General features: G+C 52.5%; 1 protein-coding gene across 1 annotated transcript; it reads left to right on the plus strand.

The window, feature by feature from the left end:
• The first annotated feature begins 7010 nt into the window (after window positions 1-7010).
• On the plus strand, window positions 7011-13967 carry LOC135975843 (uncharacterized). Its single transcript, XM_065568530.1, has 6 exons — window positions 7011-7056; window positions 8774-9212; window positions 9296-9350; window positions 12979-13051; window positions 13163-13460; window positions 13877-13967. Exons 1-6 carry the CDS (start codon window positions 7011-7013, stop codon window positions 13965-13967), a joined length of 1002 nt encoding a protein of 333 aa, XP_065424602.1.
• The last annotated feature ends 316 nt before the right edge of the window (window positions 13968-14283 follow it).

A 14283-nucleotide genomic window follows, 5' to 3' on the forward strand; every position in this document is an offset into this window, starting at 1 on the left:
AGTTGGCGGTACAATGCCACGGATTTGGGGTCCAGTAAGGGGGTAAGGACCCGGAGTCTGTCCGCGGGATCCACCCGGTGCAGCTCGCAGGCCGTCTCAAAGGCCTCCAGGAAGTCATCCATGTCCTCCCCCTCCTTGTATGGGGCCATGATGCACTTATCAAAGCCCCGTGCAGTCCTGGGTCCCCCCTCACTCACCGCAGCCGGGGGTTCGCTGCCCTTCAATCTCGCCAGTTCCAGTTCATGCTGACGCTGTCTCTCTTTCTCCTGTCTCTGTCTCTCATTCTCCTCCCGTTCACGCTGATGCTGTCTCTCATTCTCCTCCCGTTCATGCTGTCTCTGTCTCTCTTCACGCTGATGCTGTCTCTCTTTCTCCTCCCGTTCACGCTGATGCTGTCTCTCTTTCTCCTCCCGTTCACGCTGATGCTGTCTCTCTTTCTCCTCCCGTTCATGCTGTCTCTGTCGTTCACGATCCTCCAGCTCTCTCAGTTTTAGCTCTTTCTCCCATTCCAGCCAATTCCGCTCCCCGGATGCCGAACGTCGCCGGGAGGATCCTCTGCTGGCCGGCGGGCTTCGCCGGGGGGACCCCCTGCTGGCCGGGGGGGTCACGGCGCCTTCGGTATTTGCTGGGCTCCTCCCCACCCTTCCCCTAGGCATAGGAAGGAGGGGTCTCGGGAAGCCCTCAGCAGCCGGCTGACCACTCCCAGCTGGGACAGACACTGGTGCCTGCGCTGCATTTGCCAGGCTGCTTCCCTGAGACACAGGGATCAGTTCATTCGCGCGATCTTCCGCCTCCAGCTGGGCAATGAGCTGTTCTTTGGTGAGCCTCCCAATGCGCAGCTGCCTCTGCTTGCACAGCTCCACCAGGTCGCTCTTAAGCCGCTTGGCATACATCTTCCTGCTGGCCACTCACCGGCCTGTGTGCTCACAGCTCCCCACAGTTCCCAGGGGGACCCCTAGTGTGCCAGCCCTTCTCGAGGTCACCACCTCTCTGCCAGGGTCGAGCTGCAGACTCCTCCGCCCCTGGGACCACTCGCTGCGATCCCCCCGGGGGACCCTGTTACTGCAAAAGTCCTTCTCGCTGGTCACACACTCCCAGGGGTAATAACCGTCTCTCTCTCACTCTTCAGTACGCCTGGTCCCCGTCAATCCCCCTTCGTTTTACTGCTCCCCAGTCACTTACTGCAGGAAGCGCCGTCCACGGGGTGCAGTAGATCCCGCCGCTGCCACCAGTTGTTGCGGATTGTGGGGGAGTTAGGGCCCTGCACCCCTCTTCCCGAGATTCACTGCGACTCTCAGCCAACCAGTAAAGCAGAAGGTTTATTTAAGGACAGGAACACAGTCTCAAGCAGAGCGTGTAGGTACGACCAGACCCCCTCAATTAGGTCCCTCTGGGAGGTTCAGGGAGCTTAGACCCCAGCTTGGGGTTCCCTGCGTTGCACCACCCAGCCCCAACCGAAACTAAACTCCCAACTCCTCCCGCTGCTCCTCCCTTTGTTCAGTCTCCCGGGCAGAAGGTGTTAATTCTCCCCACCCCCGTTCCTGGCTCAGGTTACAGCTCAGGTAGCTTCCTTCAAGGGAAGTCCCACATCCCCACTGCAACCCCCCTGCAACATTCCCAGGTCAAATCTGCCCTGCTCCCTGCTCCGTCACACCATGACAAGGCTGGAATCTGTATCCCAACCCGGCTCTTCTGGGAACAGAAAACCTCACCTTCCCCTGGGAGAAACCCAGCTAGTCCTCCCAGTGGATAAAACTTCCCCGAGGAAGCAGGACAGTGGAATGAGCTCCCCACCCCACCCAAGATCAGAACCATCTGTGCCTTTTCCCTCCTCCGCCAGAGCTTTCCACCACAGCTTTGCAGCATTGCCCAGTGGCTTCTGGGAAGGGAAGCACCATCCCCTGCGAAGGCCACGGGAAGTGGCCCTGCAAGCACCAGTACAACCCAGCTTCTCCCTCCAAACCACTGGCCTGTTGCCATGAGAACAGAAGCACAGGGCCTGGCGGCAGGAGCAGAAATGGCCGAGAGTTGCTGGGGGATTTATTCCTCGTGGAATTCTGCGCCAACCCCTTCCACCAGCAATGAATCCACAGTGGTTTAAAGCTGAAGTGGGTGGCTGTATGCAAATTAGATCACTACATACTTTGCATTAAAGCCTCACATAGAGCTGTCCACCCCTTGGCAGCTCTGCTGTTCGGAGTTACTTCTGCCCACGCCGTGGTTCACCCAGGAACTGACATAACGGGCGGTTCTACTGAACTGGGGAGAACAGCCACCGAACCCACCCAGACCCTTCGGAAGGATGAGTGGTCTGAGTATTATGGGATGGAGCTGCCTCTTCCCTCTCAAGGCCAATAGTGGAACAAGTTAACCCATTAGACATGACTACTTGATGATTTGGTTTTGGTCTTCCCCAGCGCTGCCAATGCACTGCGGGGATTTCAGTGGCTGATGGGGCAGGTCCATTCCCTATGCCAGGAACAAAGGGTCCTAGGGATTCCCTGGGAGCAGCCCATCAGAGTGTGAGTGTCTTATTCTTCTTCTACGATAAATAATCATCAACATACTTACCTCTGATATCGAGCTTTTCGCCCTTGGCTCTCGGAGCAGGGCTGCCCTGCCATGGCCCAGCTCTGCTAAGTACCCGGACACCCCTAGACAAATTCCTAATGAATAAGCGAAATCCTTGGCAGCCTCCTCTGCAGCCGGGAGACACGGTCGCTCTTAGTCACGATGTTCCCAAGTACAAAGCCACACGCATCCAGCAAGATGCTCCCTGAGATGGGGGTTATCGCTTTTGCCCTGTTTTCCCCTTAGCTCTTCTCTGACTTTGGACTGTTTTGCTCATGGGCCAGGTGTATTTACTACACTCTCCCCCTTTGAAAAACCTACTGAGTTGTGTTTGCTGCAGCTGAGATTGAACAATGGACCTGCACGCAAGGCTGGGAAATAGAAGGACGAACGGGGAAGGATTTGAATAGTTACCAACAATGGAGAACAAAGGGTTAAAATGAAACCCTTCCTGTAGTCCAGTGGTTCCCAAACTTGTTCCGCCACTTGTGCAGGGAAAGCCCCTGGCGGGCCGGGCCGGTTTGTTTACCTGCCACGTCTGCAGGTTTGGCCGATCGCGGCTCCCAGTGGCCGCGGTTCACTGCTCCAGGCCAATGGGAGCTGCTGAAAGAGGCGGCCAGTACGTCCCTCGGCCTGCGCTGCTTCCAGCAGCTCCCATTGGCCTGGAGCAGCGAACCGCGGCCACTGGGAGCCGTGATCGGCCGAACCTGCGAACGCGGCAGGTAAACAAACTGGCCCGGCCTGCCAGGGGCTTTCCCTGCACAAGCGGCAGAACAAGTTTGGGAACCACTGCTGTAGCCTAACCCTGAGGACTCGCTGCTGAGAAGGAGAGTCTAGCAGAGAGGTCACTGTGGGCGTAGCACTGAGCTGGTGAGTGACCTCCCACGCTGGAGCTCATCACCAAGGGATGGTCTCCCCTCCCACATGACCACCTCCCTGTGATCGTAGGAACCAATCAAATGAGAGCAAACTAGCATAAAGACAAAACCTGGATGCTCCTCAGCCAGGAGGATCAAGGGGCAGGTGTTGTGGGGGATTCTCAGTGACTCTGGCTGTTTTTTCCCCAAGGGCCTGAAATCTCCTCACCATGCTCTGGGCTCCCCTCATTGTCCTGCTGGGGACGTGGTGCACAGGTGAGAACAGCGGGAGTGGATTAAATACACATTGAAGTTGCTGCTGAAGCCAATGTGCAAACTGTGTCACTAGTGTCCAGGGGCGGTCAGGGAGGGTTTGACAGGTTTTTACCATATTTTCCTTGTTCCAGCTCACAGCTTCTGCTGACTCAGCCGCCCTCAGTGTCAGTGTCCCCAGGAAACACCATGAAACTCTCCTGCACCATGAGTAGTGGGACCAGCATCAGTGGCTACGCTGTGTCCTGGTACCAACAGAAACCTGAGAATTCACCACAATACCTGCTGCATTACTATACGGATTCCAACAAGGGCCAGGGCTCTGGGGTCCCAGCTCACTTCTCTGGGTCCAAAGACACGGCCAGTAACGCCGGCTATCTGACCATTGCCGGAGCCCTCACAGAGGATGATGCTGACTATTACTGTGTTGTGTGGAGTGGGAGTGCTCCTCACAGTGACACAGACAGATGGGGAAGTGAGACAAAAACTTCCCACCCCTCCTCTCCTGCAGCCTGGACTCTGTGGAGAACTGAACAACTTGCAGAGTTTAGTCTCCCCCTGTAACACATCACACTAACAGCTGCTCTTTGCAGTGAATTTTGGTTACTCACCCCCTGAAAGTGGCCTCAACGACGCTTTAAGTCAAAGACTCTCTAGGCCAGGCCGAGGGTCCCAGGCTCCTGAGTACAATGAGGAGATCAGGATCTCATCTTTCTTTAAAACAAAACCTGTAACGCTCACCATTGTGAAGAAAAACTTGGAAATGTGATTTGAATGTAACCAGTGCCTGCCTGAGTGTGCAGAGAGCCTGAAATTAGAGCAACAGGACATGCAAACAGCCTTATTCATGTCAATTGTGCAACCTGCTTCTCAGGGGGCTCCCACCAGCAACACCCAGCAGGGTTTGAGTGGAACTTTACTGATGTTGTCCCATCATAACACTGCTGGAGTGGGGCCATCAGGCAAGCCTACAAGGAGTCCTCAGCCTGCCTGGGTGAGTGCTGATGCCTCTCCCTGCTGGGACGGAGCCCTGGTGACAGAGGAAATGGTTCCAGAGAGTGGGGTAGCCGCTGCTGCACCAAATGGAGTCACTGGCTGTGCTCGCTCTTGTGCGGATGACCCCTGGCCCCGACAAGCCAAGGAGCAGAAGGGCCGTGGCCTGAGGGCAAGACCAGGACTCAAGGGGGCTGTGCTAGGAAGGCGTGTAGGGCCTCTGAATGTCTTCATCTGGCTCTTACAGACACAGCTCTCTATGGCCCTTGCTCTTCCCCTCCTCACACTGTCACTGCTGTGGTTTGTCGGACACCTCTGCCCTTCACCTGCTCAGTCTCTCTCTCTCTTTGGGGGAGGGGGAAGCAGAGCTCTTCCTTGGTGAATCCTTGCTCTGGGTTAACAGCCGCTGGTCTCCCCCTTCCCTCTCCTCCTGCAGGACAGGGACTGTCTCTGGGTCACCATCCCCTCAGCGTGGGCAGTGGGAGGAGAGCCCCAGTTACAGTCTCCTGTGACATCCCTAGTCAGGGCTCCAGAGATCTCGCCAGGGGCCTGCAGCAAAGAGGGGGCTGCAAGATCCTGACAGTCTGGATACAAACCAGCCGGTGGGTGGGTGATGGAGCGCGGTGAATCAGGATGTAAAGGAATGACAGTCTTGATGGAGCACCCCCAGGAATCCGGAGTGCAGGGAGAGGGGCCACCCACCTCCCCCCGCCCCCAATTCCAGCAGGTTCCACAACAGCTGCAATTCCTCCTTCATAGTCCAACCTGCTGGGGATTGGGATAAATCCTCCAACAACCCCACGGGTTACCAACATGTGTGTCCTGATTTGAAATGTGCAATGAGCAGGACAGAGCCCTCTGGGGAGGCTCACGCCCCGGAAGGAGGTTTTGCTGAGAGCCCCGTTGTGCACAGACTGGAGCATGCAAAAGGCAAAAGCTGCTCTCGGGGAATATTTTTATGAATCTAAATATGCTGGTTGGAAGATGCTCTGTTCCCGCAGGACTTTTGGCTTTGACACAAACTGGGAGGAAACCTCCTCAAGGCAATTGAAGTTGTCTGATAAAATGACTGATCTCCCCAGAGGTGGGAGGAAGTCGATGGCGACATCAGCCTGGTCACACACAGAAGAAGGAGCTGCGAAGGAACAGCCTGTGTGCTGCAATGCCTGTGAAGTGATGCTGCTCCACTGCCCTGCAGAGGAACAGGATCCTGGCGTGTGTGACATTGACCACTAGGGGGAGCTGATCAGGCACAAGCTGCAGAAGGGTGCGGAATGGGGTGTGCAGGTCACAGTGACCAGCCACCAGCTGCTGCGGTAGAGTCGCCTCTGGGCTCAGGGGCTGTTCATACCCTAACGGCTCTTAGATCAATGGTACATATGAGCTCCCCTAGGGGCCTTCAGCTCTGGGGACCCAGCTTCTCGTCCAGCCCCGTCTGCCCTCCCTGCTCCAGATCTCTAGGGCAGGGGCTCTCCCCCAAGGGCACGATGAAATCCCCAAACCCTGAGGGCAGAGGGGGAGAAGCACTGGGGCTGCCTACGCCTGCAGCCCCTCCTGCTTCCTCCCTCCCCCCAGTCACTCCGTGCTCTGCCCCAGGGACCCATGTGTAAAGGTGGTGATGAGCTGTCCCCTGGCCACCTGCAGCCCCCACGACTCACAGTGACCAACGGGCTCCTCGCCACCTTCAAATGGTGCTGCCCTGAGTAAAAGAGCAGGTGAAAAGGAAGCAGCTGGAAGCACCATCTTATCCCTCTACCAGCCCCCCAGCACCCCACTGCTCCCTGCTCAGCCGAGCCACCTCCCCCAGACAGCGACCCCCAAACCATGGCTCTGCCCCAGATTCCACTCCTCCCAGCCCCCACCCCACTCAGCAGCCCCCATCAGTGATCACCCAGAATCCAGCCACGTTTCTGGTTGTGACCCAAAGCCTGGTCAGATGTGACTGAAAGGGGTTGGTTTTGTTGGCCCAGGTGCAGACAGTCATGGAGTCTCTGGTCCATGAAGTAAGTGGCAGAGCAGGTTGTGCAGACTGGGAGCTCCTCAGCTCCAGGATTCTCCCTATTGTCCCCTGGCAAACAGAAAACAAAAGAATCCTTCCCTATCTCCGTTAAAATGGGGATTTATATAGACAAGCTCTCCCCGTGTTACTGTCCTCCCAAAGGGGGTGATGGTCATAGGTATTGGCAGCCAATCAGCAGGGAACAGATTTGCATGAAGGGGCCGTTCTCCAGCCCTGGGGGGGTTAAGAGAGAATCGGAGGGTCCCAGCCACAGACCCGTTTGCTTCAGAAAGTTGAGCTCGTCTTGATTTCCCACTATGGCCTGGGCCCCTCTGATCCTCACACTGCTCACGTACTGCTCCGGTGATACATGATGTTTGCTTTTCCCCCAAGCTGCCTGCAGATCATGTTAACAGATCATTGATAAAGTCAATGCTGAGTCATTGATGCATCTTCTCCTGCTCTTGCAGAATCTCAGCCAGTGTCGGGATAGTCGCCATCACCCCCTGCTCACCGTTTGTGCTGCTCATAGCAGACCCTTCCCTTCCCAGGGTTGAGGTGAGTTACGTGAGGCTGTGGTTGGTCACCCATTTTAAAATCCATGAAAGATAAACAGAGGCTAAATATTCCCAACTGGAGAGTCAAGTCAGTGTTTGATTTTCCATCTGGTTCAATCTGGGTCCTGGGGAAGGGATTTGAGAGCCTCCCCTCCCTCAGTGGCCAGTCTGTCATGGGACCCTGCGTGTGAGACCAGCTCTATTGTGAGGAACTCCTGCAAACGCTTGAATTCAGGCCAGCTGGGAACTGAACTGAACTTCATGGGTCAGGAACAGAAGATTCCAGAAGGCAGGGACTCAGAGTAGTATTGGACAGAGCCGGGTTCTCCCTTCCCCACGAACATAGACACAAGATAGCCTTTGCTAATGAACATTTGAGGGTGTGTATTGGCCTGTCTTGGTGCTGCAGAGACTCCGTGTCGTTTTGTGTCATTGGTGATGTTTCTAGCACTTTCCCAAATGCCAAGAGCAAGGAGCCAGGAGAATTCCTGAGGAGAAGCCTCCTCAGACTGTGATGTGTCTCATTGGTCTTTAGTAATAAACAATGACAAGAACACTGAGTTCTTCAGTGGGATTTTCATTCCTAGCTCTCAGCACAAGGGGCGGCAGAGTCACCGCCCAATTCTCTGAATTCCATTTTCTGCCCAATAAAGAACTGCTCATGAATAAACAGAAGCTCATGTAGCCCAGCTGGGCGGCCTGGAGATGATGGAAATAAATCATCCCAGTGAGCAAAGAGCAGCTCCTAATAATGTCCATTCCCCGACACAAAACCCAGATCCTCTAGTGTGGGCCCTTAGATGCGAGAATGGAACTTGGCAGATTCCCCCCATTTCCTCCTTAGCTCTGACATAGTTGGCTCCAGAAACGGTTAATCCTGGGCAAAGTTTATTTATTGCCCTCTCCTCCTTCTCAGAAACTGCTGAGTTGGTTTCTGATCAGTGTGAGTGATCAATGACCCCTCAGACAAAGCAGGGAAATGACAGGCCGACAGGGGAAGGATTGGGAAAGTTACAAATAACTGAAAACGAGGGGTTAGAATGGAGACTGTCGCACAGTCTGAACTCCAGCAGCCTTCACTGTGAGCGTTCAAATGAAACCTTGATCCTGGCAGACGGTCATTGCTGGAGTGGAGCTGAGCTAGTGACCTTATAGAGAAGGAGCTCCTCCCTAAGGGATGGTCTCTCCTCCCACATGCCCACCTCTCTGTGATCATAGGACCCAATCAGATAAGAACAAACTAGAATAAAGGTGGAGCTTAGATGCTTCCCCCCAGGAGGATCAATATAAGGGGCAGAGACTGTCAGGCCTTCTCAGTGGATCTGGCTGTTTTCTCCTAAGGGCCCGAAATCTCCTCACCATGTTCTGGGCTCCCCTCATCGTCCTACTGGGGACGTGGTGCACAGGTGAGAACAGGGGGCAGTGGGTTAAATAAGTTGCTGCTGAAGCCGATGCACAACCAGATTCAGTAGTGGCTGGGGACAGACAGGGAGGTGTTGATAGATTTCCACCATATTTTCCAGGTTCCAGCTCGCAGACTGTGGTGACTCAGCCGCCCTCAGTGTCAGTGTCCCCAGGAAACACTGTGAAACTCTCCTGCACCCTGAGCAGTGGGACCGGCATCGGTGACTACTATGTGTCCTGGTACCAGCAGAAACCTGGGAATTCTCCACGATACCTGCTGTATTACTATTCGGATTCCAGCAAGGGCCAGGGCTCTGGGGTCCCTGCTCGCTTCTCTGGTTCCAAAGACACGTCCAGTAACGCCGGCTATTTAACCATCTCCGGGGCACTGGCAGAGGATGAGGCTGATTATTACTGTACGGTGAGGAAGAGTGGCACTGGTGTTCTACACAGTGACACAGACAGATGGGGAAGTGAGACAAAAACACCCTTCCCTCCTCTGCCCCGGCCTGGGCCCTGTGTGCAAAGTTCACCAGTTGCACAGTTTTGTCTCTGGCTGTGACAAATCAGACAGCTGTTTGTGACCAGGAAATTCACTCCATACAGCTATTTCCGGTTCCCTCCTCATTCTCCTTCTTCAGGATGGGGACTATCACCTTCTTCTCCCTAAGAGTCAGCATCCCCTCTGCTATCAGAGTGGGGAGCAAGAGACAACACTCCTATCACAGCCGTAAGAGTCAGCACAATTTAATTCCTTCTCAGATCTTCCCCAAGGACTCCACAAAGACAATGGAGTCAGACCCTGAGATTTCTGATGGAGAAACAAATTAGAGGCAGACGGGTGGATGGATATAGAGGGGAATGGGGCATGAGGCACCGCACATAAGGAAACCAAGAGCTATTCAGGTGGCATCACTGGCGGAGAGGGGTTGGCAGGGCAGATTTCTGAGCTCAGTTTTGGGCACTGTGAGCTTGACACCAGATGAGCCATTAAAGGGCGGAATATCAGCGAGAACATGCCAGATGGGAGAATGAGCAGCAGGAGACAGGGCTGGTGTGACATTACACCCTATATTCTTTAGGGAAATATGCTTATCATATGGATATGGTATAACTGAGATATATTTTATGCCAGATGAGTCTTGTAAGGTGTCACCCAAAAGATTACATTTGACTGACTGTGATTATCCAATTTCTATGCATGTATAATTTCTGTGTCTAAAGTTAGGAATATCGACTATGTAACAATTACAGCTGTGTGTGTATTTGGGAGACACACACCAGACAACAGGCCATTAGCCTTGATGGACCATTAGGAAAAAGGAATAAGACTTTGAAGATCGTCATTTCACTCCTTCCTGAGAGGTGTCCTGCCACCTACCTGTGACACTACTAGGTCAGGTGGTCCTGTCACCTGGTACTAAACACCATCTTGGACTTCAAGTAATTTTCCACTAAAAGAAGGGTGGGAGTTCAAGACTGGCAAACTAAAGATTCCTGCCTTGTGTAAATCTTATTTAAGGCTGGGGAGTAAGGCAAACAAGACTCGTCTCCATTGCCTTCCTGCCCAAGAAGAAAGACTGCTGAAAGTACCTGAAGAGACAAAGGAACTGAGTGGTAGGACAGGCTAGGGCTGAGTCCAGACTAAGACAGGAGTCTAGTCTGGAAAGAGAAATAACTGGAACTCTAAGCTATAGAAACTCTGCAACTTGTCTAAACAACACATAGGGTGAGAAAATATTTCTTGAAACCAGTCTCTTTAAGATTTTAAGCTTAGTATGCATGTTTTGTTTTGTTTTCTTAGTAATCTGCCTTGTTTTCTTTGCTATTCCTTATAATCACTTAAAATCTACATAAGAACATAAGAACGGCTGTACTGGGTAAGACCAAAGGTCCATCTAGCCCAGTATCATGTCTACCGACAGTGGCCAATGCCAGGTGCCCCAGGGGGAGTGAACCTAACAGGTAATGATCAAGTGATCTCTCTCCTGCCATCCATCTCCACCCTCTGACAAACAGAGTCTAGGGACATCATTCCTTACCCATCCTGGCTAATAGCCATTAATGGACTTAACCTCCATGAATTTATCCAGTTCTCTTTCAAACGCTGTTATAGTCCTAGCCTTCACAACATCCTCAGGTAAGGAGTTCCACCAATTGACTGTGTGTTGTTTGAAGAAGAACTTCCTTTTATTTGTTTTAAACCTGCTGCCTATTAATTTCATTTGGTGACCCCTAGTTCTTGTATTATGGGAATAAGTAAATAACTTTTCCTTATCCACTTTCTCCACATCACTCATAATTTTATATACCTCTATCATATCCCCCCTTAGTCTCCTCTTTTCCAAGCTGAAAAGTCCGAGCCTCCTTAATCTCTCCTCATATGGGACCCTTTCCAAACTCCTAATCTTTTTAGTTGTCCTTCTCTGAACTTTTTCTAGTGCCAGTATCTGCCTTTTATAGTTTATAAACTTGTTTTTTTTATTCTTAAACCCATTTTGTGCAATTATTATCTGGGGGGGGGGGGGCAAGAAGCTGTGCATATCTCTCCTCACACTGAGGGAGAGGGAGAATTTTTATGTGCTAGATCTTTCTATACAGCACAAGACAATATTATTTTGTGTTTACTCCCCAAAGGGGGTGTGCACATGAGTGCTGGGTGAATCCTCTCACACCGACCTGACTTCAGTCTGTATCTGCAGCTGGGTGTGGCCTTTACTCTGTGTGTGTGGGTGTGAGGGCTTGAGAGCCTGCGGAGGCTGCCAGAAGCCTGCATGCAGTACTAGCAGCCATGGGGAGCGAAGGGTTAAAAGACTCATGGAGCTGAGCAGTGCTCCATGACCCTGGGGCTACAACTCCCCATTTGGTCTCTGTGAGTCAGCTCCCCTCTGCTTCCAGCCTGCCCTGTCCCCAGCAGTCCCCACCTTATTTCTAACACCCCTCCCAGCTTAGCATCCCTATGGGCTGTCTGAGGTGCCCAGGGCCGGCTGCAGCGTTTGGGGGCAGCAGGAACGGCTGGGCTAATGCAACGGTTACTAAGAAGCAGAGCAACTTCTCATGACTTTAAAAATTCTGCCAGGAGGCAAATCTGGGCTGGGGAATAGGAACCAAGGTCCCGAGCTGGCCTGGGGAGCTGGAATTAGAATAGGAAATGTTGGTAAAACTGTCAGCTAGGGCAAGAGATCACTTCTGCAAGTGTAGCGCTGGCCATTAGAGGGAGCTCTTCAGCTAGAACATGCCTAACAGGAGACCTTGGCCATTGTTTGTAATGAATCATTTGGCCACATGCTGCTGGGGAGAGATATAATGGGGGGCTACAACAATCATAACAGTGATGCTCTTTTCCTGCTACCTCCCAGGTTCCCCCTTTTCCCTTCTTTCCTTGTGGGCAGAGAGGGGCAGGTGAAGCGGGTGGGAAGTGGAGGAGAGCAGGTGCCATCAGACATCACCATACGAGGAGCCCATAGGACACACACACTCTCCACATGTCATTCCTCAGTCTCTCAGGAATGTGTCTCAGGGGGACATTTTCCGGTAATTCTCTGATGACATTTACTCCCTCCTGATACAGACTAAGCAGGTCTCTGTGCTAGAAACAGCACTGAGCAGAAACCTGTCCAAATTGAACACACACAAACTATCCCCTGAACTACCCCCCTTTCCCTCCATGCCTCCAACTCTGCCCTAGGATCTGATGGTGCGAGCCCCTCTCCGTGTGCAGGACAATCTCTTACCGACTGAGCCCTTTGCTTTCTCAACTCCCCTTCTGCTCTGCATATACATCGCCAGCCACCGGACACCTCAGCCACTTTTACACTCCCAAAGCTTTACAAGAGGAGATTCCGACCAGAAACTGAGCAAAGCTTTGAAACTGCAGTGGATGGTCCCCAGAAATATAACCCTTCCCCAGGGCAGTGCCAACACTGATACGATATGTCTAACCAGTGTTTAATGATCCTTTTATGCTTTTGAGGTGCATGCTCAGTATGCCTCAGCAGGGCAGCCTGGGCTCAACAATACCTGCTCTACATCATTAAATGTTTGAGTTTATGCAGAAAGCGGCTGATTCTCCTTTCACTTACTCCACTCTTACAACAAGGTAAAGTTCAGTGGAGTTACCTGGGATTTACACCAGTGTAGAGCAGAGAAGACTTGGTCCCAGAATCTTTCCCCTGGCCTGTGTCTCTGTCTCTCTCGTACGGGTGAATGAAGAGCCCTTAGTAGCTAGTAAGCAAGGAGCAGATTTGCATGAAGGGGCCGTTCTCCAGCGCTGGGGGTTTAAGAGAGAATCGGAGGGTCCCAGGCACAGACCCGTTTCCCTCAGGAAGCCGAGCTCGTGTGGATTCCCACCATGGCCTGGGCCCCTCTGCTCCTCACGCTGCTCACGTACTGCTCAGGTGATGTTTGCTTTCCCCCCTGGCTGCCTGCAAACTAGGGATAACTATGTTAACTAGGGATAAAGTCAATGCTGGGTCATTTTATTCATGCATTTTCTCCTCCTGTCTCAGGTTCTCTCACCCAGTACGTGCTGACTCAGCCGTCTTCAGTGTCTGTGTCTCCAGGGCAAAATGCTCAACTCACCTGCTCAGGGAACAACATTGGTAGCAAGGATGTGCGGTGGTTCCAACAGAAACCCGGCAGCGCCCCGCTACTTGTTATGTATGAGAATAGCAAGAGACCCTCTGGAATCCCTGATCGATTCTCTGGTGCCAACTCCGGTAACACGGCCACATTAACCATCACTGGAGTCCAGGCGCAGGACGAGGCTGATTATTACTGTCAGGCGTGGGACAGCAGCAGTGATCAGAATCACGGTGACACAGTCAGATGGGGAAGTGAGACATAAACCTACTGTTGTCAAAGAAAACATGTCCCATGACCTGACGAGAGCTTCCTTCTGTGGAGGAGAGGGTGTGTGAAGGGAGTGTTACGTGCAGTGTTGGTGCAGCTTTATCAGTCCCCGGGTATTAGTGAGACAAAGTGGGTGAAGTAATAGCTCTTATATTCCCTCACCCACCTTGGGCAATGTTCGTAAGTTGCGTTATTAGGCTGGTTCTCGCTGTGTGTGACAGTGTGCTGTTTGTAAGTGTTATTGTTATCAATGTCACAGTGTAACTGCACCTGTAGCTCCCCTCCGTGGTCTGCTCCAGGCATGCCCAGGAAGGTCTCAGGCCTCCAGCCGTCACCTGTCGCCGAGCAGCCGAGCAGGGACACATGTCCCGCTCCCTTTTGACCGGGGGTGGGAGGGAGGTGTTAAGGGTGCACTGCCCCCTGCCATACACAGTGATATCCCCAGAAAACCAGGCCGTCTAACAGCCAGCTCCTGTGCCCTGCTATCTCTCCGGGAGCTATGACAGGTGACATTTATCAGTAGCGCAAACAGCTCTTTCTAATCACTCATATTGATTCAAAGCACAAAACCATCACAGAGAAAACATATAATAATAAGCAGATTTAAACGCACACTACACATACCCGGAACCCCCCGTCAGTGCAGGGATAGGCAATAGCTGGACTGTGGGCCCAATCTGGAGTGCCTGCTGCTTTTGAACGGACTCTGAAATCTTTCTATTTACTTACTATTATAATTATTGTTATTTTTATCATTCTCTCTGGAGTCTGGACCTTG

This window comes from Chrysemys picta, chromosome 15 (genome assembly GCF_011386835.1).
Source record: "Chrysemys picta bellii isolate R12L10 chromosome 15, ASM1138683v2, whole genome shotgun sequence".
In the NCBI taxonomy this organism is placed as follows: domain Eukaryota; kingdom Metazoa; phylum Chordata; order Testudines; family Emydidae; genus Chrysemys; species Chrysemys picta.

What these genes read in the sequence shown, in the direction of transcription:
- LOC135975843 (XM_065568530.1), top strand. Translation starts at nt 7,011, where the DNA reads ATGGCCTGGGCCCCTCTGATCCTCACACTGCTCACGTACTGCTCCG. An exon ending in GCACAGTTTTGTCTCTGGCT is followed by an intron (nt 9,213 to 9,295) that starts GTGACAAATCAG and finishes CTCCTTCTTCAG; the next exon opens with GATGGGGACTATCACCTTCT. An exon ending in TGGGACAGCAGCAGTGATCA is followed by an intron (nt 13,461 to 13,876) that starts GAATCACGGTGA and finishes ACACATGTCCCG; the next exon opens with CTCCCTTTTGACCGGGGGTG.